At 54.6% G+C, this 26,920-nt stretch overlaps 9 protein-coding genes across 9 annotated transcripts in view; 2 read left to right on the top strand and 7 right to left on the bottom strand.

Annotated features, from left to right (window-relative positions):
* Positions 1–194: 194 nt before the first annotated feature.
* CCMA1212_004386 (uncharacterized protein) lies at positions 195–5,348 on the bottom strand (the record flags this gene model as incomplete). Its single annotated transcript, XM_073701693.1, has 8 exons — positions 195–837; positions 911–1,097; positions 1,162–1,186; positions 1,265–1,550; positions 1,751–2,385; positions 3,212–3,276; positions 3,664–5,021; positions 5,191–5,348. The coding sequence occupies 8 exons, from the start codon at positions 5,346–5,348 to the stop codon at positions 195–197; spliced, it is 3,357 nt and encodes a 1,118-aa protein (XP_073559619.1).
* Positions 5,349–6,379: 1,031 nt separating this feature from the next.
* CCMA1212_004385 (uncharacterized protein) lies at positions 6,380–8,303 on the top strand (the record flags this gene model as incomplete). The annotated part of the gene is made up of 5 exons (XM_073701692.1): positions 6,380–6,628; positions 6,688–6,767; positions 6,842–7,124; positions 7,184–7,319; positions 7,384–8,303. 5 exons carry the CDS (start codon positions 6,380–6,382, stop codon positions 8,301–8,303), a joined length of 1,668 nt encoding a protein of 555 aa, XP_073559620.1.
* On the bottom strand, positions 7,299–8,461 carry CCMA1212_004384 (m7GpppX diphosphatase; the record flags this gene model as incomplete). The annotated part of the gene is made up of 2 exons (XM_073701691.1): positions 7,299–8,263; positions 8,392–8,461. The coding sequence occupies 2 exons, from the start codon at positions 8,459–8,461 to the stop codon at positions 7,299–7,301; spliced, it is 1,035 nt and encodes a 344-aa protein (XP_073559621.1).
* A 1,016-nt stretch (positions 8,462–9,477) lies between these two features.
* Positions 9,478–11,359, bottom strand: CCMA1212_004383 (uncharacterized protein; the record flags this gene model as incomplete). The annotated part of the gene is made up of 3 exons (XM_073701690.1): positions 9,478–10,927; positions 10,992–11,075; positions 11,136–11,359. 3 exons carry the CDS (start codon positions 11,357–11,359, stop codon positions 9,478–9,480), a joined length of 1,758 nt encoding a protein of 585 aa, XP_073559899.1.
* Positions 11,360–12,707: 1,348 nt separating this feature from the next.
* Positions 12,708–12,998, bottom strand: CCMA1212_004382 (uncharacterized protein; the record flags this gene model as incomplete). Its single annotated transcript, XM_073701689.1, has 1 exon — positions 12,708–12,998. A coding segment is annotated over one exon (291 nt), but the record flags the coding sequence as incomplete, so codon positions are not given.
* A 1,517-nt stretch (positions 12,999–14,515) lies between these two features.
* Positions 14,516–17,410, bottom strand: CCMA1212_004381 (uncharacterized protein; the record flags this gene model as incomplete). Its single annotated transcript, XM_073701688.1, has 2 exons — positions 14,516–16,598; positions 16,668–17,410. 2 exons carry the CDS (start codon positions 17,408–17,410, stop codon positions 14,516–14,518), a joined length of 2,826 nt encoding a protein of 941 aa, XP_073559617.1.
* Positions 17,411–17,871: 461 nt separating this feature from the next.
* On the top strand, positions 17,872–22,838 carry CCMA1212_004380 (FK506-binding protein 4; the record flags this gene model as incomplete). The annotated part of the gene is made up of 5 exons (XM_073701687.1): positions 17,872–18,969; positions 19,139–20,011; positions 20,177–20,520; positions 20,576–22,588; positions 22,648–22,838. Exons 1-5 carry the CDS (start codon positions 17,972–17,974, stop codon positions 22,836–22,838), a joined length of 4,419 nt encoding a protein of 1,472 aa, XP_073559900.1. The 5' UTR covers positions 17,872–17,971.
* Positions 22,839–23,229: 391 nt separating this feature from the next.
* Positions 23,230–24,954, bottom strand: CCMA1212_004379 (uncharacterized protein; the record flags this gene model as incomplete). Its single annotated transcript, XM_073701686.1, has 8 exons — positions 23,230–23,388; positions 23,463–23,594; positions 23,651–23,941; positions 24,005–24,252; positions 24,349–24,578; positions 24,634–24,665; positions 24,719–24,765; positions 24,837–24,954. 8 exons carry the CDS (start codon positions 24,952–24,954, stop codon positions 23,230–23,232), a joined length of 1,257 nt encoding a protein of 418 aa, XP_073559697.1.
* A 554-nt stretch (positions 24,955–25,508) lies between these two features.
* Positions 25,509–26,920, bottom strand: part of CCMA1212_004378 (uncharacterized protein) — a gene marked incomplete at both ends in the record, with an annotated part of 1,635 nt that continues 223 nt past the window's right edge. The window contains 3 exons of the mRNA XM_073701685.1: positions 25,509–25,787; positions 25,872–26,350; positions 26,412–26,855. Of these exons, the coding sequence (XP_073559696.1) occupies positions 25,509–25,787; positions 25,872–26,350; positions 26,412–26,855 (1,202 nt within the window). The remainder of the gene's footprint in view (positions 25,788–25,871; positions 26,351–26,411; positions 26,856–26,920) is intronic.

The raw sequence follows: 26,920 nt of genomic DNA, 5'->3' as shown, positions 1-26,920 counted from the left end.
AGGGGTAATGAATGGATAGGCATCAGGGCGGTTCAAGTACAAACAGACTATCAAGACAGTTGCATTCTATCTGCGTTTTCTAACAATAGCAAGCAAGATCTAGGCTCGCCATTTCACCGACTCAACCATGCAATCCACATCTTTATGCATTCTATGTTGGTCTTCAGTTGTCGTCACCCCCCTTTTCAAGATGCTCACAACTTGCGCCTCGCCGCCCCCAAACGCGGCAACCTCATCGGCAAGACAACCACGACCGCAACCGCCGCCAGCACCGCGCAAAGCACAAACGTCAGCCTCAGCGCCGCCTCATAGCTCCTGACAACCATCTCCCTGTACGGCTCCTCCAACTCGGCCACGGCCTCCACCGACGCCCTCACCCTCCTCACAACATCCTCCTTGTCCGCCCCCCGCACAAAAACATCAAGGTAATGCACCAGCGCATTCTGCACGACAAGACTGCTCATCGCCACGCCCAACACGAGCCCCACGCACCGCCATAGAATGAGCGTGCTGGTGACGACTGCTTGTTCGGCTTGCGAAGACGACGCGAGGATGGCCATGAAGGTCCCCGGGAATTGGAACCCTTGGCCGATGGATTGGGGGATGAGGACGAGGAGGTACATGAGGGGGGACATGCCGCGGTGGAGAAGCGCGAGGACGATGCACCCGATGAGGTAGAATGACGTTCCGGCGACGACGGGCCATTTGAGGCGGCGGGTGTATGTTATGGCGAAGCCGGTGGATGCGCCGGTGAGGGAGGCGATGATTGAAGGGAGGGCGAGCCGGAGGCCGGAGGAGGTTGCGCTTGAGAGGAGGACGGCTTGGAAGTAGAGGGGGCTGCGTTTACTTGGTGAGACTGATGGGTGGTGGATAGAGGGGGAAGAAGGGGGGGGGGGGAGGGAAGGCTTACATGTTGAAGAGGATGGAGTTGGAGAGGATGGCGGCGATGAAATTCGAGAGGAGGAGGTTTGCGCGGGGGGTGGTGCGGATGAGGTGGAGGGGCATGATGGGCATGGGGACGAGGGATTCGATGTAGAGGAATGTTGGGAAGGATATTGCTGAGATGGAGAGGGTGGTTATGACGAAGGGGTGGGACCCTGTGGGCGTTAGGAAGAGCGGTTGATGTTGGGAAAAAGGGGGGGGGGGTGGGGTTCGACTTACACGGGTATATGTTTCCACCAAAGTTCTTCAAACCCACAAACAATCACAACCATCAGCCTCCCTTCTTCACAACCCTCCTCATGAAAAGCAGAAGAAAACTCACCAGTCCGAGGATAGCACTCGTCGTCGCCACCGTCAACACAACCGACCCCCAAAAGTCAAACTCCCCCAGCGCATCCCACACCCTCCTCCTCGGCTTCCCCCCTAACCCAATGTCATCCGGAATCACCAAGAAGGCGACGGCCGCGCAGAGCAGGATGGGGGCGACTTGGACGGCGAACTCGCCGCGCCAGCCTAGGGTGTCCGCCATGGCGCCGCCGAGGGCCGCGCCGAGGGCGGAGCCGGCGCCAAAGGTTACGTTTACGTAGGATTGGTAGTTGCCGCGGCGTCTGTGTCAAGATGTCAGTGTTTTGAGGATTGGTTGTTGGTGTGCGTTGGGGGGACTCGGTGGATAGGGGGTGGTAAGAAAAAAGGGGGGAGGGGGGAGGGGGGAGAATCATAAATACCGAGACGCCAACACCAGAAGGAAGAGGGAAGAAGCAAAGCAAACAAAGAGAGAAGGAGAAAAAAGAAAAAGAAAAAAACATACTCAATCGGCACCAAATCACTCGTCAAGATAGCCCCCAACGTCATGGCCCCCCCAGCCCCAATCCCGCAAACCGCCCTCGCAGCAACAAAGCTCCCGATGCTCCCCGCGAGCGCGCACCACGCCGTCGCGGCGGCAAACACGAGCAGGCTGGCGACGAACAAGGGTTTCCGGCCGACGGCGTCGGAGAGCCGGCCGAGGAGCGGCTGGGAGGCGGTGGTGGTGAGGAGGAAGGCGGTGGAGAGCCAGGAGGCGGCGTTGGCGGCGGCGAAGTGGGAGGTGATGACCGGGTGGGAGGAGGCGAGGAGGGTGCCGTCGAAGGAGGCGAGGAACTGGGCGGTGAGGATTTGGCTGAAGATGAGGCGGAAGCGGGCTGGGCGGGTGGAGGAGAGGAGGAGGTAGGGCTCTGGTGTGGGCGGTGGTGAGGAGGATGGGGATGAGGCTTGATGGAGGAGGGGGGATGTTTCGGTGGGGGAGGGAGTGTGAGCCTCTGGGTCGTTGGCGATGTTGATTTTGGGGTTGCTGCTGTTGATGTTGCTTTGATACGACTGCTGTGGCGTTGAGTTGCCGTCTTCGCCATGGTCATCTCCACGGGTCATGCCCTCCGACTCCAGATCCGGCCGGAACGGGGGTCCCGGCTGCGTCGTCCGGGGAGACATTGCTCAGGACAGTTGCTCAAGACACCTCCAATTCTTCGAACAACCAGAAAATGAGCGCCACGCAGATTCTCCCAATGCCAAAGAAAGAAAGGGATGAGAAAGCAAGTAAGAAAGACGACGTTTTAGGACGATGAAGAAACAAAGTGTATAAGAGAGCTGGAGCATGGGAAAAAGCACCAAGTGCTGCAAGGGGGGGCCACGCAGAGAAACCGCGGATCTTGTACCCGAAGATTGCGGGACGGGAGGTTCCGCTGCAGATGACGCTTAATTCTCTTGCAGGAGGGAAACGAAACATAAATAGAAGGCTCTAGAGAGACAAATTGGGGAAGATGAAGGATCGATTTGGAATGGAGTGTTGAGGTTACATGCTGTGATTCAGCTCCATCTTCAGCTCAAGGGTTGACGAGATGGGAATGTAAACCTTTTTTCTTTTCTTTCTGCGGCTGATGTCAGGTAATACATTACACGGAGGGGATGATGAATAGGTAGGTAAGCCCATCAGATTTGAAAAAGCAAGCCATTTACGTCGTTGGCAAAGGACGTGAGCTTACTATTTGCCTCCACGAAGGGGGGGGGGGGGGGATATTATGATATCGAGGACGGCATGGGGGAATAGATTGCTTGCTTGAACGTCTCGGCTGTGGTACCCCTTGCATTAGAATCTGACCTCCACGATACATAGTACCTCGTTCGCTTTTTTATTCTAAATTTTTCTTGATGGATTGCGTATTCCCTTTTGTGAGGCGTATATGACTCATCTGATTTATGTCACGGTTTATACTTGAGGGTGCATTAACGTGGTGACTGTGGGAATAGCACGATTAGAGAAGACGGTGGTGATGTGCTCTGTATCTCGGATGGTGCAACAGGCTACACAAGTTGTCTTTTCCTTTGAGTCATTGCTTGGAGTGGCATTGAACCATGGGTCACTCGTCGAATACGGAATCTCCTGTGAAATTCCTATAGTAGTCCCATCTTTTGAGACACATGACGGTATATAGATAGCACCGGACAAGCCCGGTACAGACATATGGACGCGCAAATCTATGTATATCAGCAACCTCAGTCTCCTCAAAGACATCAACCCGGATTCGCTCCACGCAATCTATCCAGCATCTATCCCCCCATCATAACAAGCCATTTCTAGCTCTCTAGAAAATCTATCTAAACATCTACGCTGTAGCTTTCCAACATTAAGGCGTCAGATAAAGAACAGTGACTAGAGCACCACGCTTATTTTGCTCGCTCGCGCTCAACTCTTCCTCGACAACGCCTCCGCAACAACCAGGATCCCCGCCCCCGTAACGCCCCCATCATGGCAAGGCTTCAAAACCACGCGCAACCGGCCGTCCTCGCCAAATCTGCGCGCCAGCAGCTGGTCCAGAAAGCGCTGGCAGTCGGCCAGATAATCCTGAAAGTGAACTATGCAGCCGCCGGTGTAGCCCACGCCGAGCTCGCGAACGGGAGACTCCGTATCCGCATCTGCTCCTTCCAGGCTCTCGGGCAACTCGTCCGCGAGGGTAAGCAGGGCAACAATGGCGGCTGCGATGATGCCTGCCGCCCGGACCTCGATGGCCTTTGCAATGTGGTACAGCGCCGCCGCCAGCTCCTCCGTCCACGCAAAGCCGGACACGGCGTCTTCGGGAATCTGCCGTCTCAGCTTCTCCAGCAGCGCCGACGGCGGCTCCAGCGGCTTGTAGTGGCTCAGAAACGTCGTCGTCAGGCTCTCCTTGTCCAGCAATCTCCGCGGCAACATCTCGACGGGCACCCGGGACTCCGTAACCAGGTAATCCACCAGCATGATGCGAGCCAGCTCGCCCAGGTACCGCCCTGCCGTCATGTACTCCAAGGGCTGGAATCCAGGCCTCTCGTTCTGCAAAGACAAGGCTTCATCCCATTTCGTGACCAGATTCGCCTCCACCATGGGCGGCAGCGTGCCGTTGATGCTCCACTCGGTGTTGACCGCGATCTTTGCATCGGCCACGTCCTCGCCCGGCACCAGGCTCACCGTCTGCGGCCGCTTGCTAGGGTGCAGCAGGTCCAGCTTCAGGGGCACCGTAGCATTCGACCCCGTCCCCAGAATCAGCGCCATGGCCGCGCGGTGATGCTCCGTGCCGCCGTAGCTAAAAATGCCCGCCACCAGCGTCGACACGGCATCGTTGGCAATGGCGGTGACGTTGACGGGCGGCAGCTCAGCCCCCCGGGACTCTGCGTAGCCCTGCTCGATGTGGGCGCCGAGGTCGATGCCCGACGGCAGCGCGAAGCCCTTGCCCATGTCCATCAGCAGGGCGTGGGAGACGGATCGCTGCTCCATGGGGAAGCTGAAGGTGACGCCTAGGGGGAGCGGCCGGTCGTTGGGCACGCCGAGGGTTCGGCAGCCCTCGGCCACGACGTCGGCGATGCATCGCCCGATCCACAGGAAGAGGCTGTTTGCGTTGTCGTTTTTGAGGTGGTTGTCGATTGGCCATGACTTTTCCAGGGGTCGCCGCACGCGTGATGAGGGATCTGGGTCGTTGCCGTGCAGCTCGATGAAGCCGACTCGGAGGTTTGTGCCTCCTCTGAAGCACAGGTACCAGGTTAGTGTATGAGGTTCAGGGGTCTTCTGGTGAGGATGACTGCCTTACATGTCTATTGCTAGATGTCTGTATGAAAGCACTCATTAGCACGCTACTCACTCACCAACCCATGAAAACCGTTTCCTTCCAATAAGTCCTCAACAGCACATTGATAAAGAAACAGCAGACTCACCGCCCCCCTTGCTCGACAATCGGCCTCAGGATAGACTCTGATATCGGCGTAGGCAGAAACTGATCCCTCGAATTCGCCGCCAGATCCCTGAAATTCGCCAGAAACCCCCGCGAGAGCTCATACACCCTGTCGACGTCGATGCTCAGCGGCTCCAGGAACCGGTGGATATCGGGAGAAGCCATGGGAAACTGCATGTGATGCTTTAAAGAAAACGCTGAAAAGACTGTGAGGCTGCTATCGACGGTTCGTGTATCTCATGATATTCCCCCTTTACGAAGAGCGCAAAAAGCAAACAAAACACCGTATGAAGAGACGATGATAGAGCAAGTGATGAGTGAGAGAATAATGCGTCCTTGGCTTGAAGCGCGAGTTTTGGGAGTGCAACCAGTAGAATAGGAGGATAAGGTAGTCGACGGGAATGGGAGGCAGACGGCCACCTCCCTGAATAGGTAGGACGGGAGGGAGATGGATGGATGGCAAGGATGACAAAGATCGGATGCGAGCGAGCGAGGTCTTGATGGAGCAGATGCAGATGCAGATGCAGACGGATTCGTGGTGAAGCTGGCCAGAGGGCACTCGGATAGCTAGCAGTGCTTTCTTTCAGGTTATTTTTAGTGGACTCGATGCGTGGCGATTGGGGCTCAGGCACAGCGCCGTCATAGGGTGGGCTTTAGGCTGTAAGAGTGAGAGCAGCGTATCTCTACATACTTTGATTCTGATATCCCAGTTCAAATGCCTGATATGAGGATTTATAACATGTTAAATCCCTTCAAATATAGCTGAATATAGCCCATACATCAAAGGCTGTCCAGCATCGCTAACTGTCGAATCCTCATCCTCGGTACGTCGCTACTTCGGTACCCGAGTTCCCCCAAGCGTCCCCAGCCCATCCCCCATCCAGCCTAGCGCCGCCTCTCCACCAACGCAACCGCTCCTCCCCATGACGCTATGGCCCGGCCGTCCAATCTTCATCTTTCGCGTTCCGCTGCCTCGCGAGAGCTTCAACAACCCGCAGCTCCTCCAACATTCCATCCGAGCTTCTTCTTCTCATCATCATCATCATCATCATCATCATCTTTATCAAATCTTGGATATCCCATCTCATCTTGTCCCATACTAGACGACCATAACACTTTAAATCTCGCGCATCATCAGCGCTTCTCGCTGCTCAGCTCTATCAATAACAACTACTCCAGCCATCACCGCCATCTGAACCTCCCTCGTCATGGACGAAAAGCATCGCCCCCAGCCTCAACCCAGCACCATGGCCTCTCCCCGCCGCATCCGCGCCCGCGATCTGCTGTTCATGCTCACCCTCATCGTCCTCATCTATCAGCTCTATGTCAACACCGCCGCCGTGCCCTTCCTGCCCCGCGAGGCTTCCGACCTCGTCGTCCCGACTGGCGACGAAACCGGCCCCAACGGCCTCGTCCCGCTCGAGGCGCACATCATCAGCAAATGCCCCGACACCAGGGTATGCAACGACTTGACGAGACCTTCTATTGTTCGTTTCCCTCTAATGCTCAAGTCTAGGACGCTCTTCGCACCTTGATCCTGCCCGTCATGCAGCAGGTCCACGACAAGGTCGACTTTAGGCTCTCTTACATTGGCAAGTATGTCAACCCTCCTCGCGCGCCATCTCCATCCGAACCATCCTCGGTTTATAGCCATGCTGACCCCGACGCAGGCCCACTGCCAATGGCGGCGTCGACTGCAAGCACGGCCCCTCGGAGTGCATCGGCAACATCATCGAGCTCTGCGCCCGCGAGCTGTATCCCGACCCCAAGATCAACCTCGGCTTCATCATGTGCCTGACCAAGGACTACACCCACATCCCCGAGCGCACCCTCATCGAGGACTGCGCCCTCGAGCACGCCATCGACTTCAACAAGCTCAACGAGTGCGCCGCCCGCGACGACACAGCCCACGGCCTCGAGCTGCTGCGCAACAGCGTCCAGCGGTCTGCCGATGTATGTCTCTCACGCGTTTTCGATGCTGAAAACAAAACACGTCTAACCAGTTCTTCTAGGCCAACGTGACCATCAGCTGCACGATCCGCCTCAACAACGAAATCTACTGCATTCGCGACGGCGGCGAATGGAAGGACTGCCCGCACGGCCCCGGCGTCAACGACCTCGTCCTTGCTATCCAGAAGCTGTACCAGGGTTCGTCTTAAGAAGCGGCTCGTAAACGTCCGTCCACAACTCGCTCGCCTCGCCCAACGTGTAGCTCATCGACAGCGCGTCCATGCCCGCCTCGTCGTCTCCCCCCATCACCTTCAACGTCTCTATGATGCTGTCGAGGCCGACGGCCTTGCCAACCGCCTGCGTGGCGCCGGCCTCGAGCGCGACATGAACAATGTGTATGTGGAAGTGGTAATAGGTCGGCTGGTAGTGAACATAGAGCTTGAGCTGGTTCTCCTCGATGCCCGGGTACGTCTCGGTGGTGGCGCCGACGACCTTGGCCTTGATGTGCTGCAGCCATGGAATGTGCTTCTTCTTGAGGTCGCGCAGCGACCAAATGTCCCGCCGCTCGACGATCGCCAGCAAATGCAGCGCCTCGAGCGTCTTGCGGTCCCAGTTGAGGTCCGGCAGCAGCAGGAAGCCCTCGTCGCCGGCCTCGCCCAGCTTAGTCCTGAATATCACATCTTCCACCTCGGTCCTACCCTCGATGATGTTGTAGACCCAGTTGAGCCGCCCCTGCTCCCGCTTGAGCTGCATAAAGGGCCGGATGTGATTTCTGTAGATTTCTGGCGTCTCGGTGACGTACCGCACGCCCTGTTTGCTGTACTTTTTGACGTGCGCCTCCGTGCACGGGTAGATGAGGTTGATTTTCAAGTCGGCAAAGAAGTCGACGCCGTTGTCGTGCTCGTTACTGTCCGCGGCAGCAGCAGCAGCAGCATCAGGCTTGACCTCGTTCTCGAGGGATCCCGTCCTGGCCATGCTCCACGCGTAAATGTCGTTTGCGCCGAGATTCCGGATCCGCGCGAGGGACGAGGGCAAGGCAGCGAGGTAGGCTTCCGAGGAGGGGATGGTGGCGCGCTCGACGACCATGACGGCGGGGGCGTCGTCGATTGTGCCGTGGAGGGCGATGCGGCGGCCTGCTTGGTCTGGTGGGGGTTTAGCATCTCGTGTGCGTTTTCAGGGTAGATCTGACGAAGAACGAAGGTGTTGTTTGTAGGGGAAGGATGATGAGAGGGAGAGAGAGCGAGGGAGAGAGTGTGTAGGGTATAGGTACCTTGGTTGAGGACCTTGAGGAGCTTGAACCTGGGCACCGCCGCCTCGGCCCTGGCCTTGAGGTCTGCCATTGCGCCGGCAGAAGATTGCCAAACAGGGGGGTGTCTTGAGATGCCCTGGGGTAGACGATGGCAACGAAATAAAGTATAAGATTTGGTGTGAGGAGTTGCCTTGGGAGACGAAGAGGGAAGCGAAAATATATGTAGAGGGAGAATTCAAGGTCAAGTGAAGGCTTGTTGAAGCCCCGTTGATGAAGTGGGGGATGAAACGAATTTGGGTGTTTTAGGTTGCGAGCTGCGAGTGGCAGAATAATATGTGGAATGGCCCCTCCTCCGCCTTGTTTGACTGATAAGATTAGAGCTTCACTACATAGCTGGAATGGCTTGCATTGCAGAGCTGGAGATTCATCAAGCGAAACAAAAACGCGTTCAACCGCACTCGCCATTAATCGAGCTATGTCATGAGCCATTCAGTAGTATTGTACAGATAATCCCTTCCATTCCAGAGCAATTCAGCCCGTCGCAACGTCGCAACGTGAAAAGAACAAGGTACACAACCGCCGTATACAGTCACCACTCACAGCTGCCGCCTCACATGTCCAGCTACAGTAAAGGCCATTTTGCCAGCACAACAACCTCGCAGGCAAAGTAAGCTCTCAAGTCACCTCACTGTGATGCCATGCAACCTTGGCCTTCACCACAGAACTCCGTGCACACTCAAATATAGCCCACAGGTGCGTCAACGCCTCCGGAATCTGGCCAAAAGAAATATATAAGACTAGATTAAGCTAACTGCCTGCTCTCATTCTTCGTGCCGCCAAAGCGTCCACTTCGTCGCTCCTCAAATGGGTATTGTAAAATAAACGTCTGCAATGTATCAAAACGCGCAATCTCCACCCCCAGCTGGGGCATGATGGAATCGCATCTCATGTACTTCGTCAATGGGGATGGATGCATCTGCAAGATGACCTCAATAGGCTCATACGTATAATGATGCAACATCTGTCGACGGGCTTTGTATATCCTGTCGTGTATAATCAGGAGGAACGTGGGGCATATTCATGTCATTAAAAGACGGCTGATATTGATCAGACAGGTGTCCCGTGGATACCACTGGCTCCAGTATCCGTCGAACCATCTCCGTCAATCGTCTTCTTCCAGTGCTCCGGGAGGCAGACGCACACCAGGGGGAACGCCTTGAGGTCGCCGTAGCCCTGTGGCGAGTGGTCCCTGGGGGCCGACGAACTCGACACGCCGCTATCTCTCTGTGCTTGTCTCCGCGCCTCCCACTCGTCCGCTCGCTGATCGACCATGAGACCCGTCGCCCAGCCGTCGTCCCAGATGCCCACGACCTTGAGCATGTCTCCTCGCTCAAGCGCAAACTCATCCGGGGCCCTTGGCTGATAAGCCCACAATACGGCAACCTTGTCTCCGGGATGGATATCGTCCTGTGAGTAGTAGTCCTTGAAGAAGGGCAGTTGCTCAGACTGCTGGCTCGCCAGGCCGTTGGGAGACGAGAATCCAACGGGGCTGCCCACGTCGCTTCCCAGCATGGAGTTGCTCGACAGAGAGCCCTGTCTCCTCGACGTCATCGGCGGGCCTCGAAGGGTGGCGTAGGGAGTCTCGGGCTCAGGCGTGTCGCCAAACTCGGATGAGGACATTCGATCGGAAGCCTTGGGGGCGTAGGGAACCGCGCGGCCCGATGGAGAGCTGCCGTGGCGCGAAGGGGAGTCGCCCGAGTGTCCCTCCAACGCAGACATGCGCGCTATGCGGCCACCAGGAAGAACCTCGTAGCCTCGGGGAGGAGGCGCCGCGCTGCCCTGGCTCATGGGCGGTCCTTTGCGGGCCGGAGAAGGCTGGTTAAAGATGCTGCCTTGCGCGCTGCTGGGTCGGCGCCTCAGCAATCGAATGCAGAAGAACAAGAGCGCAGCCAGGATGACAACACCGGCGAGCGATCCAATCACGATGCCAGCAATGGCACCGCCACTGAGGTGATGGCCGCTACTGCTGGTAGCTGCGGCTGGCGAAGTTGTCGGAGTAGAAGTGGCAGTGGGCGCGGTAAAGGTCAAGGTGGCGGTAATATCGGGCAGCTTCACCCCTTTGCACCGTGACTCCGCGTTGGCGCTGTAGCAACACGTATCCGTGGAGTTGATGCCGCCGGCGCCGCAGTACGAGCAGAGGCCAATGGTGCTGTTGCCAAATCCACAGTTGTCCGGCTCATTGTCCACGCCGTTGACGCAGTCGCCGGAGAGGGCCTGCTCGGGGAGGGCGCAGACGGTGAAATCGGCTCGTATCAGCTTGTTCAGGTCGGTGCTCGGATCCGCGCAGAGGGCCGTGTCGGCGGTGATGTACGCTTCGCTCTGGGCATACTCGGCGCAGGTTTCGGCACAGAGGGGCTGCGAGTTTTGTGAAGATACGCCGCAGCCTGCCGCAGACATCTGGACAATCGAGTTGCAAATGACGGTTGTGGTGTAGCGTGCGTACATGTCGCTGGGGCTTGTGAAGTTGACGTCGTGGCAGCCAAACGTTGACTGGAATCTGGAGAGAAATACAGATGAGCACACGATGGGACAGGGGAGCTGTACCTGGAGGGGCGGCCTACTTGTCTTTGAGATAGCTGGTCTTGACAAAACTTGACAGTTCATTGTCGAATGACTCTCGATCAGAGACATATTGTAAGAATGAGCTGTGACACGGCCATTAGTGACTTGCTCGATCTCGCCGCAAAGAATGGAAGCGAGCTCACAAAGTATCGATTAGTGACTGGTTGGTTGATATTGAAGCAGCCTGGAAGGCCGGGCATGTTGTCGAGCCCTTGAGAGAAATGCAGCCGTTCTGTGCAGCAGCGGTGCCGGCGAGTAGTGACAGCATGGCTATTGATGCATTCCTCAGCGCCCATTGTGTCGACTGTCTCGGCAGCGAATGCCCATTGTGGCCACGAGCCCTGGTCGGGCTTGTCTCATGGGTCATTTTGGCGAGCGACGAACTAGCGGTGGCCAAGCAATGCCCAACAGCCACCAGAACCCAAGCACGCAGAAAACCAGGAGATGTGCCTCGAGGAAATGCAAGAAGCCGCAAATTCAGCACACGGAGCTGAAAGCGAGGATGAGTCGAGGGAGTCGCGGCGTCGATGCAGTATCGGAACGGGAGGAACAGACGATATGTCGGGAGGCGCTGCTGCTGGGACCAGATGCTATAAACGCAGGCTGAGAACAAAAACGACTGTCGTATCCAAAAAGAGCTCAAAGAGGGACGCCAGCTAAGATTCCTAACAGCGCGCGATCGAACGAATGTCGTGCAGAGTCGAGCAAGATTAGATTAACGCAATGTCGATTGAAGCCGTGGCGGGAGAAGAGCAACAACTGGGATGCGAGAAGCGAAGATGAAAATAAAGCCGATAAATAGAACCCAGGAACCGAAAGGGAAGCCGCCGTTCAAAGTCGAAGGTATGAATGAGAGAAAACAATGGAGAAAAGAATTGAATAGTAAAGAAGGAAAGGCCTAATGGTGAAAGGTTGACGCCCAGGAAGGGGTGACAGAAGGCCGGTGTGTCGAGCAGCGATTTCGAGTGTTGGCGGGATCGGCTGCTGGTCCAGGTCGCTCCGTCGTGCTCCGACCGCCTCGAGCCTGGCGAAACTTGGCTCCTCTGCCTCTCTTCTTCCCCCTTCACCTTGAAATTATTATTTCCTTTCCTCGTCGCGCCCAGACAGCTTCCAAGGCCAGACGCGAGTCGACGCTGGGAGAAGCGACCCGGTGGGCAAGCTTGGTGAGAAGATGCACGGACAAAGAGTGGCCTGCGGACGAAGGAGAGAAAGGAAAGGAAAAAAGAGTGTGCGTGAGCGAGAGAATGAGGAACTCGAGGCCTAGGCGAGAAACGGCGAGCTGCTGCTTGGGGAAACACGAGATCCGCGAACCGAAGCGACCTGAGCCCGACCAGGCCAGAGGCAACTAGCTGGGGCGTGGGATATTAGCAAGATTGGTTGAGGGAGGGGGTTGGCGTAGAGGTGGAGCTGCAAGCGAGGATGCGAGACAAGATGCTGGTCTAGCGCCAACGATTGAAGGGAGCGAGACGATCGATTGCACGACGAAGGGCGATTGATTGCGTGTATCAGAGAGGGAGAGACGGTAGATGGAGGGAGGAGAGGCAGGAAGAAACGAGAGACACAAAAGGGCGTACAAGCGAGTGGATGCTGCACGTAAGACTTTGGTAGGGATCTGTAAAAGAAACCAGATGGCTGGATAAGCCTGAAGTTGCGGTGATGGTGTTTTGTCTCCGTCGTCCCATCCCTCCCGGTGTTTTCACTTCACGCCTGGAGCTTTAGCGCCTCCAGAGCATGAATAAGGGACCGGCGGGGCCTGTTATAGCGCTCGATAGCGCTGAACCGCCGCTAGCTGGCGGCATTAGGCAGGTCCTGAAGCTCTCTAGCGGCGGGCTAGGCGCAGGCACGGCGCTCTCATTGGCCGGGCCGGATGGAGAAGCGAAAGGGGTGCTCCCGAGAGTTCGTTGCCTTTTTCGGCCTCTTGGACCGCTTGCTGTGCCTGAGCGACAGAGCAGCTCGATCAACAGGTGCCACCTCCTCAGGTGAGCTGTCGCGGATGCAGCTGTAGCACAGAGGCACTGATGCTGCTAATGCACTGCATCTCGGGTGCGTCAAACAATCTTCAGCGGACTTTTGCGGGCCACGGAGGCTGATGGTTTACGTCAATGGCCGGTGGACTTTCGCCCGCATGTCTGTCGTATTGGGGTCACCTCGAGATGACTCCACCATCGGGTACCATCTTCGAGCTTCGTCTTATGAAACATACAAGTACGATTATGCTGCTCCCTGTCCATTGCCTCGTCTGAGATACGTGTAGGAAGTACCAACGGTTCCTGAATGACTGCTCCTCTCAACAGACAGAAACGAGTCTCGCCAGATACATGTACCTTTGTATCGCCGTCCGCACTTGAAACAAGGCTCTTCGTCTTCGTCTCCTCCCCGGGCGATCAGCAGTGCCAATTTCGCTCCCAGTTCAAGTACTCCGCAGCACGCATGCACGCACGCAGCAGGCCAAGAAAACAAGTGCAGAGAAAAGAGAAGAAGGGAAAATTTTGGCAAAGACAGGGATCAGCTATGGATGGCGTCGCCAGGGGTTGAAAGCTTGCGAAGCCCGCATGATGTTCCCTACTCTGAACGAAGTACCGATCACATCTGCAAGGGCGATTCTTTCATGGGTTCAGTTGAACCTTGAAGGCATTATGTCGAGATGGGTTGACGTTGCCATGGGCTGTTGCTACCGGTAGAAGCGTCGATCCCTTTATCTCCAACCATGTAATTAGCCTCAAGATCGAACTGGCAATGCTGTCCAACAACATTTGATGAGCCCCTCAAGACTCAACCTACATTAACATCGAAACTACCAGCAATCAGCTTCAATCAAGAATATCAAGCAGCGTAACCCATCAATTCACACCCTCCCCGATCTCAGGCCACAAGACAAGCATACCCTGCGTACTTCCTCGACCAGCAACCGTCCAGCCCCAACAGCCCTCAGCTCTGCCTCATCTCCCTCCACGTGGGCCAGCGGAGCTTCAAAAACTCTCGAGATCCACTCCCATTCCTTTCGTTTGACAAATCGGCCTTGCACAGATTAAAGTCCCCGATTGAGCTGCTCGTGCGCTGAACCACCTGCGATCTGTGGGTTGCTGTGCAGACGAGCACGGCCGATGAATTCATGGGTCAATGATGGGACATGACATCGGGTTTACAGTCCGATGTAGACTCGAGATCTTGTGCGGAATGAAGCCTGATAGAGGCTTTCGTTGTGTGATTGCTACCGTTTCGACGTTACGATAGTAAGAGTACATCGCTCCCTGTCAGCCAGAAACAAAGGATAGACCACCAGACATTACCCTGCAGTGGAGGTTTAGCCCAACAAACTCCATTTCCAGACACGGCACAAATCATCAAGCTTGGTCCAAGCCTGTCTCAAGTCGCTGGTTCTTGAAATTACCCTTCTTACCCACAGCTGCTGTCTCTGTTGAGGTCGCATTGCTCTTACGTGTCTCGTCAGCTCTTGACATGTACTGTAAGCATCTCGGGATGATAACCTTTCCATATCACCTTCTATCTCGTCATCTACAGATCAGCGAGCTTGCCTCCATTCCCCCAAGAAAGCCTTCATACAAGCAGCCGCGGTTGCAGCAGCATATCTCTGCCACCTCTTGTTCTTGTGGCTGTCCGCATAGTCGCACACGCTCTTAATCACAACCGTAGGAAAGCTGTCCCATACACCAGCCCCCTCCATCTCAAACGCAATGGCTTTCTCGCGGGATGCAATCTCATCGCGGTGGTATCCCGACTTCATGACCGAGTCCCCAGATACAACGACGCCGAAATGGATCACTGGTTTCTGCGTTTCGCAAAGGCCTGGCCCATAGAATGGATAACGGTCGTGTGCAACAAGCCTCGCCTTCTCGATGCGGGCACGATGTACCAACTCACTATCGTGACAACCTAGTTCCTCGCAGGAAGCCTCTAGTGCGACGGCACAAACATCGTCATACCGGCCATGGCACTTGGCACAGATGCAAGGGGCATCTGGGTCATGGTGTTTATGGCGGTAGGTAGCCCGATATAGCTTGTCGTTTTCTGCACCCGGATATGAACACTTGTGAAAGACGTCTTTCTCACAAAGCTCTTCAAGATATACCAAGGTCTTGGCTCGAAGCTTTGTGCGACCCCTTGATCCCGAGAGCTTTACCAAGAATGCGCGAATCTCTGGATTTGGCCGGCCGAGGTTGTCTTGTAGGGTATCTTTCCTCACAGCCTTATTCGCATATTGCCGGCCCAAGTCAAGCTGCACCACTGCCGTACTGATGACTACATCACCGAGTAGGATTTCTTTCTCGTCATCTCTCCCAAGCGGCACGCCTCCGCAGATGCCCACAACGATACCAAGCCTGATGCCGGGAAAGCTGGCTCGGAATCCCGCCGCCACGCTTGCAGAGTTCACTTTGCCCATGCCCGGCATAAAGGCCAGCACAACGTCGTTGCCGCACATCCTTCCAGTAGTATAGGCGTTAGGGTCACCTGGCGCTTTTCCATATGAGAAATCGGGTTCGGGTTCGTAGTATTCGTCAAAGAGAGCTTCCACAGCATCGAATTCAACCCGCAAAGCGCATATGAGAGCGATTTCAAAATCTTTCCGAGACCTGGGCTGGGAGCCTTTCATAGAGGCCTCGCTTCCCGAGACGGTGCAGTCAGTTGGGACCTCGTGTTCTCTGGTAACCAGCTCCGACACAACATGTGATGACCAGTTCTTTTGCTCCGGGGTACGCCGTCTCTTGTGTTTAGCTATCAGTCGCTGAGGCTCCGAGGGCCGTGTGGCCGATTTCAAAGAACAAACATTTTGAGCCTCGTCCTCCGGATAAGACGGTGTGGGCGACTCTGATCGTTGGCGCTTGTGGGTTGGCCTAGGGACGGACTCTGCGAGACCAAGCTCGAGTTTGCGAACAACTTCCTTGTAGAGCGTTTTTCGTATTCTCAGCTCTGCCTCTTTCTCATCCAGATCGCGAGACCTCAGTCTCTCCGCTATCCTGCGATGAACATGAAGACATCCCCTAATGGCTTGGAGATACGAGTCGCCTCTTTCCTCCTCAAGGCGGTCCACTAAGCTCACGAGCGTGGCCCAAGTGGCCTGGTTCCGGTTACTGTCAGGGCTGACAGCCAGCTCGATGGCTTGTCCGAAATCGATTTCCAACAAGAGTTTTGCGAATGATAGCAGTGCAGGGTGGCCCAATCGAAAGTTATACGGGTCTGCAGTCGCTGTGGGTTTTGAGTCAAACGAGAGGTATGGAAACTCTTTCTTGGGGCCTGATCTCGAGACATTCCAGAAATAGATCCTCCTCGAGGTGATGTCGGCGTCGAAGAAGTCCATGAGGCAGAATCCGAGCTTAACAGCAAGCGCACGCTTATCTTTAGTGCTGAATTTGTGCTGGGACGCCCCGTGCATCAATGCTTGGAGGTCATGAGGTTTAAACGCTCCCTTGCCGATGAGTTGTTCCAGAGACTCTTTAGACGACAGGCCTGTCTCGAAGGAGGCCGGGTCTGCCCAGGCGCCGAATAGCCCGTATTTCTCGATAAGCAGCATCAGGGCTTTTCCTTGACCAGTGTTTTGTCGGAGGTCTGTGCATATATTGGAAATGCACTCGAGAGAATTTTCGCCTCTGAAAGTCGGGTAAGTTGACAAGCAATGTGGGCAATGACCGGGAAAAATTGTGAGTTGATGGACTTACAGATCAAGAGAATTGCATCGCACTTCCTGCCAGGAGTCTAGATCTGGACAGGACGAGAGCATAAGCTGCAAACTCGGCAACATCGATTCCTCGTCGGGATCCTCAATGAGTTTCAACAGCACTTCATGTGACATTCCACACCTGAAATGCTCGAATAAAGCTCCAAGGACGAATGAGGCTCGATTTCGTATTCTGGCCTTCTTCCACATCCGCTTGTTTTGCTGCCGTTGGCGCGGCTGAATTATCGTCTCTTGAGGAGCAGGTGCTTTTAACCTATCAAGGGTGTCGTTGCATTCCGTGACAATCTGCAGACACCTGTCAAGCTCGGCAGAATCGCTGGGAAGTCTGAACAGGGTTTTGTTGGGACCATTGGTCAGGTCAAAGGCCCCAGACGTCGACTCTAGCAATCCACTCAATGCTCGTAAACGGGAATACGAATGTCCTCCTGTCTGGCCATGGGCGCTCTGAGGCCATGCAAGTTGGTCCAGCAGCGAACAGAGACTCCTCAGCGTGGCCTCGCATTGCGCGAATGCTTCTGGGTCAAGGTTATGAGGGAACTCTTGGACTCTGAAAGTGCGGCGAAGCTCGATTTCGAAAAACTCGGCTTCAGGATGCACGCGTTTGCCGTGGTTGAGCGAGCCAGAGGACCTGGATTGCACTTGATGTGCTGCTTTCCTCTTGTCCAGCAGACGTCCCAAGCCCTGAATGAGGCGCCATTCATTTGACTGAAGGAGATACGGCATGTCGACGTCGATGATGATGCGTCTGTGACTTACACAGACCCGGATGGAGGCATTTGGAAGGCTGCGGCCAAAGGTCTGAGCTGCGTTAGATGCGGAGATGAGGCTCAGCAGTTGGATGGCGGGGATGACAAGTCACAAGTCGATGACATCCCTACCAGAGGTGCGAAATACTAGGTAGATACATGCATGCCGTGATCGGGATCACATGGATTCCGTACCTTCCTGCATTTCGTCAACCTCCAATCTCGACCAGCTACAGAATATCTCCTCCTTCGCCTCAAATCGGCTGAAGCGCGTTATTCTCCGCATCTTGAACCCCATTCTCTCATTGAAGAGGTGTTTCACGGAGCTTATCGGGTTCTTTGTCTAATGTCGGCTTTCATCTCCTCGCAGGAGCCTGAATGAAGGCCGCAGCCTCACTACATGTATATTCCCCGCTTTCCTACATGGACATTGCTCGATATACCAGGCAACTCACATAGTATCTGACTCCCAAACACAACCTCAGTAATTGTTGGATGCGTGACATAAACTTCGATTAAGGAACAGTCAGGCCTTACTATGGCGGACACCTTCGAGGGCGAAGATCTCCTCTACAACCTGGCTTACGAGTGCGAAGCCCTCTTTGACCACCTGCAAGACACCTTACGGAAAACAACGTCCTCAGATGCGATTGTGGGACTCTGCGGCGAGTTCCAGCAGCGGTTTGCGATATGGACGGCGCATCTCGGCGTCTTTGCTCGGAAGAGCCAATGCCTGGATACGAGACTTCGAAATCTCCCGGACCTTCGAGATCTTGTTGCTAGGCTCCTGGACATTCTGCGCCGCAGCCTGCAGCAATGTACGGTTGAACCGCCTAGTCAGGGGGAACACGATGCAAGTATGATGGATTTACAGGGATTGCAGTCCGGGGGTTCTCAAATACAGACGGCGGATCTGAAAACGATCGACGACACTCTCACCCGACTGAATCGTTTGGGCGTTACCATCCGCCAGTCAGGTCGTGGCAAGCTCGATACCCGAGCGAAGCGATTCGCTGCAGGCCTGGATCTAAGCTCATTTGCACATCTATGTGCAAACGCCGTGCAGGCCTTATACCCCGGTGCTCACCAGTCTCTCAAAGACCATCTCAGCAGGTCAATGACGGACAGATATGCAAGGATGCTATTTCTCGACTCTCGTCACCAAAACCTCCAGACTCGCCGTGAACTTCATATTGGACTGTCTCCTATCCATGAAGTCCCCAATGACGAGATGCCACCCCACGGCCCTTCCTTACAACCGAGGATGGCATTCAAGAATAGAGCTTTACAGAAACTTTCACGTCCGCCTCCTATCCTCTCACAATCAGATTTGTCCAGCGTCAACCTTGAGCAGATCAAGAGTCGTCTCAGGCCGCCTGACGAAGCGTCGACCAAGTTTCACAAGACATCATCACTTCAAGTAAACCAAGGCAACTATCCCCGCATACCCGCTACGACAGATGGCAGCACTGTTATCACCTGCCAGTGGTGTTCGGAGCCACTCATCAAGAAGACGCTTTCGGAAAGCGATTGGCGGTATGTCCCCCCTTGATAACGGCGCGAGGCATGCTGGCCTTAGTTATATGACTATACAGGGGGTCTTTGTGTGGTAGCCGTATACCTGAGGGCCTTATACGAAGAAAGGGAGGACTGAGAACTCATACGCTCTGGCATAGAATAGAGACTTGTGCTGATAGATTCTCAGCCGTCATATAGACCGAGACCTGAAACCTTACATTTGTCTTTCGGAAGCATGTCCAGATGCTCACCCAGCCTATGCCACGTTTGATGAGTGGTACAGACACATGGAACTCCATGACTGGCGGTGGTACCAGCGCACTTACTTGACCTCCAGCTGGGCGTGCACCATCTGTGAATCCGGCTCGGGCACTTACACGAGCCCACAGGCCCTGTACTTGCATCTGGAAGAGTCACATGGCAGTGATTTTACACACGCACAGCTTCAGGCCATTTCCCGACAGAGCAAGACAGAGCAACCGAGAGCTTCCAAGGATTGCCTTTTGTGCTGTTTTTCAGTGGAAGAACAAGGAAACTTTGGCCAGGCAGTGTTCCCTAAGCGCCGGAAGGGACAGACGAAGCAAAAGGCCAGCAAAAGTGCCAGGAAGACTCTTGAGATGGCGCATCCTAATCCCCACAACTCAGGCTCCGACTTGTCGGATATGTCCTCCGATTCGGATGACATGGGCTCTGGTCATAGAAAGCAACGCAGCAAAGGCCGTTCGATGGCAGTAAGCCGGCATGTTGCTGTTCATCTACAGGGGCTGATGCTTCTGACACTACGCTTTGCAGCAGCTTTGCATGATAATGACGGGGACGTGGATGATGACGCCAGAAGTGATTCCGTCGATATTGATGGGGGAAACAGCGCCTCTGACGGGACGGATCTGGGAAGACTCTCACACATCACCTCCGAAGAAGATGTCACCATGAAGGATGCGAGCGATGACAGAAGTGCCAAGGGCGATAGGGACTTTGACGAGAGGCTCGGCGATGACATCACGGCGGACGATATGCCAGTCCCAGACACAGACATCAACCTGGAATTTATTCCAAGGCAGTACGATAACCTCGCGGTTGAGGATGACGAATTTCTCAACGAGCTCATTGAATCTGGAGATTTCCTCTATGAGGAAGATACATCCAAAGAATTCTCCATATCTAGGGCGATAATGGCTGCAACCCGTGTGGCTCTGACAACAGTTCACATCATCGACGGAGTCAGCTTTGAGTTTGCCAATGATGGTGATGGTGATGGTGATGCGCTTCCAAGCCAAATTGCAAACCACATCAATGACACGTCTTACGAACATAAAACAACCGAACAGCTACCGGATGAGTTGGGCAAATCGACCAGAACCAACATGGATAGTCCAGGGAGAGGGGCTCATACGACCACCATGAAGGATAGCTTTGTCGACGATGATATGGGAAACACAGAGGGCGCTCAGATTGCTGAGGGTGTAACAATTACTGATCGCATAACCGGTCAAGGGCGCGCTGTTAGACTAGGCGACGCTGTTCGTGTTAATCGCGTTGCAAGACTCCAGAATGGAGAGGGGTTCGATGGTAAGGCTGGTTTGTTACACTTCGCTCTACAGGGGCTAATCTGAAATAATAGCAGCCTGGGAAAACGAGAGCTCTGCTGATGTGGTAGTCGGCACGCCTTATCCTGTCAGAGTCTTCGGCGAGGTCCCTCCTGGCTGGGACGTTGGTATAATGGGCATGGCTATTGGCGGCGAACGCCGTCTGACCATCCCTGCCCACCTGGCAGATTTGCAGGGTCTGCCGGGTGTTCCGTCTAATTGCCAGGTCACCTACGATATCAAATTGCTCGAGATCTTGGATGGAAGCATCATGGAACCTGTTTCCTCTGGCCCCGGGGCGGATTTCGAGCTCGGAGCCGGAAAGGATGAGCCCTTAACGGAAGCCGTTGAGTCCGAAACATATCATCAGCAGCATGAGCTGTCACCTTCGTCTCCTGAACGAATTCCAATGACCACGGATATGTATAATGTCGGGTTTGTAGAAGTTCAAAATCCGGCTCGCATGGGAAAATGGCTCCAGGAAACACCTCCTGACGAGTCAGGATTATTCCCGCGGGAGTCGTCACCGACAGCATCCGACGTAGCCAGAACGACACGGAGTTTTTTCAATGAAATGGAGAACCGAACTCTGGATACGGCAACAGCATCAGCATCAGCGGGCTCGAGGCTTTTGAATCGAAAAGCTAGCGGGCCCGAATCCCACGAAGCTTTTGGCATCGCAGCGACACCATCATCAGAAGGCTTAAAGACGCTGAATTCATACCCCGTTCATCTGCCCGAGCAAGGGGGAACTGGTACTACTTCAACCCGCAGTGTTAAGAGGCCCAGGCCAGTCAAGTCCTGCACCGAGTGTCGCAGACGAAAGCTTCACTGCGATCGCCTCTTCACCTGCTCGTGGTGCCTGCAGGGTGACCGTTACTGCTGGTACGCTCCCGACCAAAAGTCGGCCAACCTGTCCAATGGCTCGGACGCTGAGGGCGCCGAGCCAGGCCGCCCAATGTCGAATCTGCCGTTGCAGCTGGAGCATTCGAGTATAGACTCACCCAGTTCATGTTTCGAAACGGGGCCTGGTGGTAAGGCGCACCAGGCGGAAGGATTGCAAAAGGCCGCGGAGGAGCCAGACTCCGAGGATGCTTCGTGGGATGCTTTCATCAGAAATTGGCCGGGACAAGAGGAAGAGTCACCCTTATTCCTGGTTTCTGATGATGAGACACACCAGGTGGACGTGTCGCGAGCGGCCAACCACGAGCCAGAGACTTCTACTTGGCCTCTGCATGATGCAGGAACACCTTCATACAAGACGGCTGATGCCGAAGGAGACTCGTGTCCCTGCCTCAAGAGGGTTGGCCATTTGCAATTCGACGAATTTGCTAATTTTCCAACGTCTTTCCCTTCGCTTTCGGATAACGCTGCGTCAAAAGGAGCCGAAGAAGCCGGCTACCCATGGATCCCTTCGCCAGTCAACACAACGGCGAGATTTGAGATTGGAACGCCCTCAAGAGAATCAGCAAAGTCTGTAAACCCCTTTCGCAACCCATTTGGCGTAGTAGAGGAGTCCGCCATTTCCGAGACCGAGAAGCACACGTGCACATTTCCCGGGTGTGGAAAGACTGTCAAGGACCTCAAGGCGCATATGATTACCCACCAGATGGAGCGACCTGAGAAGTGCCCTTTTACAACATGCCAATATCACACCAAGGGATTTGCTCGTAGGTATCTGAAGCACCGCCATCTCGTCACACACCACAAGGGCATCATGCTTTGTGGCTTCTGTGGTGGGTCTGGCTCCGGACCCGAGAAGTCGTTTGACCGTTTGGACGCTTTCAAGAAGCACTTATCAGCCGTTCACGGTGTTGAGCAGACTCCCCTTGATGGACGCCGAGCGGGGGCTTCTGGCCTTATCGTGCCAAAGACCCTCGCCTACGGCCCTGATACCACTGGCATATGCAGCATCTGCAATGGGGTCTTTACTAACGTTCAGAAATTCTATGAGCACTTGGACGACTGCGTGGCGCGCATTGTTCAGCAAGTGAACCTACCGAGTTCTGATGAGATTAGCAATGAGAGGCTGCAGTGGCTTGATACAGTCTGTAAGTTGTACGGATCTCGAACTATGACTGGCAGTCGCTGATAATGTTTATGGGACTAGCTGGGCCACAAACCAGCGGAAGCGAGCCACGGGAGGGCATCGGTGCCGCACAAGCGCAACTACGGCCCCATGATAACGACAATAGCGAGGAAATGATGGAATGGCTTGATATGAAGGGTAAGCTGCACGGGCCTGGAACTACCGCCTCTGTGATCATGACCAGAAAATCAAGCTTCTTCGCCAATGACTGAAAAGCGTGGTCCACGGTCCCCTGACGTTGGTACTTGGATTAACCGCTCCCTTACACACGCCCTGTCACCGGGAGAAGCTGGAATGCTTGCTCCTTCAGTTCGACCTGACGAACACGAGAAAGAAGGTCGTCCATATAGAGACGAGGAAGACTGGCTGCCAGAGGAAGGCGACAGCGATTGACGGGCGATACCGGCATTGAGTCTTCAGATGAAACCATCGACCAGCCCTCCGTTGTGCCTCCGTTGAATATCAGGAGACAGGGGACATGGCTGCGTAGATTGCAGCGGACGCTTGGTCCATCATGAACTCAGAGTTCAAGAAAGAAGTAGCAAAGAGCATGAATTCCTTCATCCCACCAGCTTTCGACCGGCGATGTATCTAGTGCACTATCTATGCTCCTTGTCTTCCACGCTTTTGACCAAGCCACGCAAACCAGAGGACAAACACAAGGATGGTAAACGGCACTACGGTGACGGGGAATACCCACCATTTCCTGTAGACCTGCATCTCTCCGTCCGCAAAGTTGAAGATTGTGGTACTCAATATAGACTGTATGCAGAGAATCTCGTCAGTTTGGTTGTTAACAGGTGCATGTCGATGTATGCGAAGAAAGGAGGCCTCACTGCAATGAATGTCCCCGGCAGAAATAACAGAGTGACGGCCGCAATGGTGAGCATCGCAGCGCTATCTTGCCGCGCCAGCTCGGCGAGCTCTCGGGTTGATTGACTCTCTGCCTGGTTGGCGAGATGGTATAGCTGTTTCTCTCCGTCAACTTATCAAATTCAGTCTGAATACCGTTTACTTTGCTCACCAAGTCAATCCGGGTCTTGGTCCGACCACTGTAGTCGGAAATCAAGTAGGTGAGAGACTGGCAGCTCGAAACGAAATACTCGAGACTTGCGTTGAGCATGGCCCTGTTCTGCGTCGTTGGGCCCCGGCAGGTGCTGGACGTTGTGTAGTACCTTGAAGAGGCACTCTTGAAGAAGTCGAGGAGGGCGGCGTAGTCGGAGAGATTGCGGGCCAGGATATGCCATTCTCGCGCGAGGGCGTGTAATTCATGGATGGACTGATTGTTGACTTTTGAGTGTTCAAGTGTTTGATCCTATAAAGCCTTTATATCAGTAGTTTTGGGTGTATATGTGAATAACAATATGCAGATTCTCACAAGTGATTTCAGCGCCGTGCGCTTCAGGGCAATGTCCTTCTGCCACGTCCTCATCGCCTCGTCCGCGATCAAAGTATCCAGATAAAAGAATCGTATCGAGAGTGTGCCGTCCTCGGCAACGCCTCTCATGAATCGGGCGAGCACCGACGAGGGAAGATCAAGGAAAAAGTACGTCGTCCTTTCGAAGTCTGTTGACATTTGCGTGCACGAGTGTTTCTTTTCCTGGGGGATGTACTCGTAGAAGATATCTGCACTTTGATGTCAGAATCTTCCTGAGAAGTCTCTTTTTTAAAAAAAGAAAAATCCTCCTTGTGTAAACCAAAGGTGGTGGAAGCCGTCCATACTGAATTTCCTGGGCCCTTCCAGCTTCTCGTTACTCGACAGGTTATCCTCGTAACACACATGTTTCGCAGAATACCAGTGTCCAATGCCGCAAGTCGCCTCGATAAAGGTGTTGAACAGACCGGCGTGTTCGCGGAGACATCTGAGCATGGATGGGTTGACGGCGGCGGAGAGGACTTCGCCTTGCCAGGGAGCTTTGCTGCTGGGCGTGACTTGGCGAGTTTCCAGCAGGCTTTTTTGCTTCTCTTAGCAGTTATCATGACATGAGATACAACAAGAGAACTTACATGAGTCGTAACTGTGCTTGGGGTTTCGCCTTCTACGCGCTGTGTCAGCATTGGGACTCCGGAGAACAGGAGAGTGGGCTTATACCAAGAATGTCTCCAGGTCGATAGCAAAGTCAAAAGCATAATCTTCTACTAAGAGGTATCAAGTCAGTTTTAAGCTAAAGTACAAGATGTAGAGATTCCCCAGGGAATTCAAGACTCACCAATTATCCCGTCACAAAAGTCAATGACACGAACAGCAGGCCACTTGCCCTGCCACCCCTCTCTCTCCCGAAGCGCCGCCTCTAGCTCATCCGAGTTGACGACCTCAAGCTGATTCATTGCGGTTGATGAGAATCAGCGAGGGAGTCGGGAAATAGCGAGACAAGCGTTGTCGAGAGTGAGCGTCGGTTCATCGACGCCTTAGGTAGCTCAAGTGCTGCTGCGTGCAACGGGGCCATCGCTGCCTGTTGTTTTATTTTCATTGTGACTATTCCTTCTAGGTTTGTTTGTGCCCTTGTGACAAGGTGCATATGCATGGGCATTGAGTGACCAATCATGGCTCAAGGTTGGATGTAAGCATGGGTTTGCTTGTGAGAGCCGCAGGTGAGATACAAGGAGAGAATAGTCAAACGGCAGATGGAACAAGCGAGAGCACTTGTGGTTAAGTAAATGATGGCAAGCAGACAAGGTACGAAATGAAGTGATAATACAAGCCACACTTGGTGGTAATGTTACATTCTTGATATAAATACAATGTTTCTCAACTCGTTAGAACATGCGTATCTCATTCCCTCATCAAACCTGCAAACACCTTGTCGACGACTCCCCAACTCCTTCAGCCGTCCATGCTCCTCATCAAATCGTAAAACAGACCCCCACCACCAACCCGTCATTTAATACCTCGTCAACTCAGGAGACTCAGGATCCTTGGACTTGGAAAACTTGGTCTCGACAAACACCTTTTGCATGCCATCCTCCTTCAAGTCAAACTTCTTGTACACCTTGTCCAGGTCCTCCAGACGGACCCTGTGAGAGACCATCTGCAAGGGATTGAGCTCGCCCTTTTGGACCTTGGCGAGCAGCTCTCTCCAGTACTTGTGCACCGGTGCCTGGCCGTTTCCGATGAGGCGGATGCCACGCTGCATGAGGGAGCCAATGTTGAAGTGGTTGGTCTAGTCTCACCGTGTCAGCAAACAAAGCAAACAAGACATGGTCATGTACAAAGAGGGGAAGATGCATGTGTGAAGAATACGTACGTATGCAACATAAACACCAGTGACGCCGCAGCGTCCATAGTTGCGCACGCCCTCAATCATCTCGTTCAGAATCTCGCTCGTGTCCGTCTCAGCGCCAATTGTCATCTCCAGCCAGTGCATCCAGCCCTTGGCGTACTCGCCCGCCGCGCACTCGATGGCGACGTCTGGGCCGCGGCGGTCGGTTAGCTCCTTGAGCTTGCTGACGACCGTGTCCTGGGAGGTGACGCCGTGCGAGAGCTTCTTGTAGTCGACCAGGACGAGCTTGGAGGCGTGCTCGGCGGGGAAGCGCTGCTTGATAAAGGTGAGCCGCGGCTCCGTGTCGATGAAGATGATCTTGGAGGCTCCCTCGCCGAGGGCGAAGACGCCGGCCATCTGGCCGATGGGGCCGGCGCCAAAGATGGCCACCTGGTCGTTGGGGTAGACGGCAGTGTCCTTGACGGCGTGGTACGAGGTGCAGAGGACGTCGGAGAGATAGAGGGCTGAGCAAGCGAGTTAGTTTGCTGTCTACGTGGGAGCTGCAAGGTCAGTTTAAAAACTCACCCTTCTCGTCCGAGACGTCATCCGGAATCTCGAGCAGGTTCACGTCGCCCAGCGGCACGCGGACGTACTCGGCCTGCCCGCCGGCGAAGCCGCCCGTGAGGTGCGAGTAGCCAAAGATGCCCGCCGTCCGGCCACCGTACAGTCGGTTCATGGTCGCGTTGGCGTTGGTCTTCTCGCACTGCGACGACAGGCCCTGCTTGCAGAAGAAGCAGTTGCCGCAGGCGATCTGGAACGAGGCGACGTAGCGCTTGCCGACCTGGACCTTGTGGACGGCGCGGCCGACGAGCTCGACGACGCCGATGAACTCGTGGCCCAGGATGTCGCCGTCGGCCATCTGCATCACGGCGCCGTGGTAGAGGTGCAGGTCGGAGCCGCAGACGGTGGAGCCGGTGACCTTGAGGATCACGTCGGTGTCTTCGAGGATCTGGGGCTTGGGCACGTCGGCTAAGGGATTGCAGTGCGCGTGTGAGTGTCAAGGAGCATGTGTGTCTATATAAATGTATATCGCA

The sequence above is a fragment of the Trichoderma ghanense genome, assembly GCF_004382785.1.
Source record: "Trichoderma ghanense strain CCMA-1212 chromosome Unknown scaffold_4, whole genome shotgun sequence".
NCBI classification, from domain to species: domain Eukaryota; kingdom Fungi; phylum Ascomycota; class Sordariomycetes; order Hypocreales; family Hypocreaceae; genus Trichoderma; species Trichoderma ghanense.
This window is presented reverse-complemented; position numbering and strand designations above follow the sequence as displayed.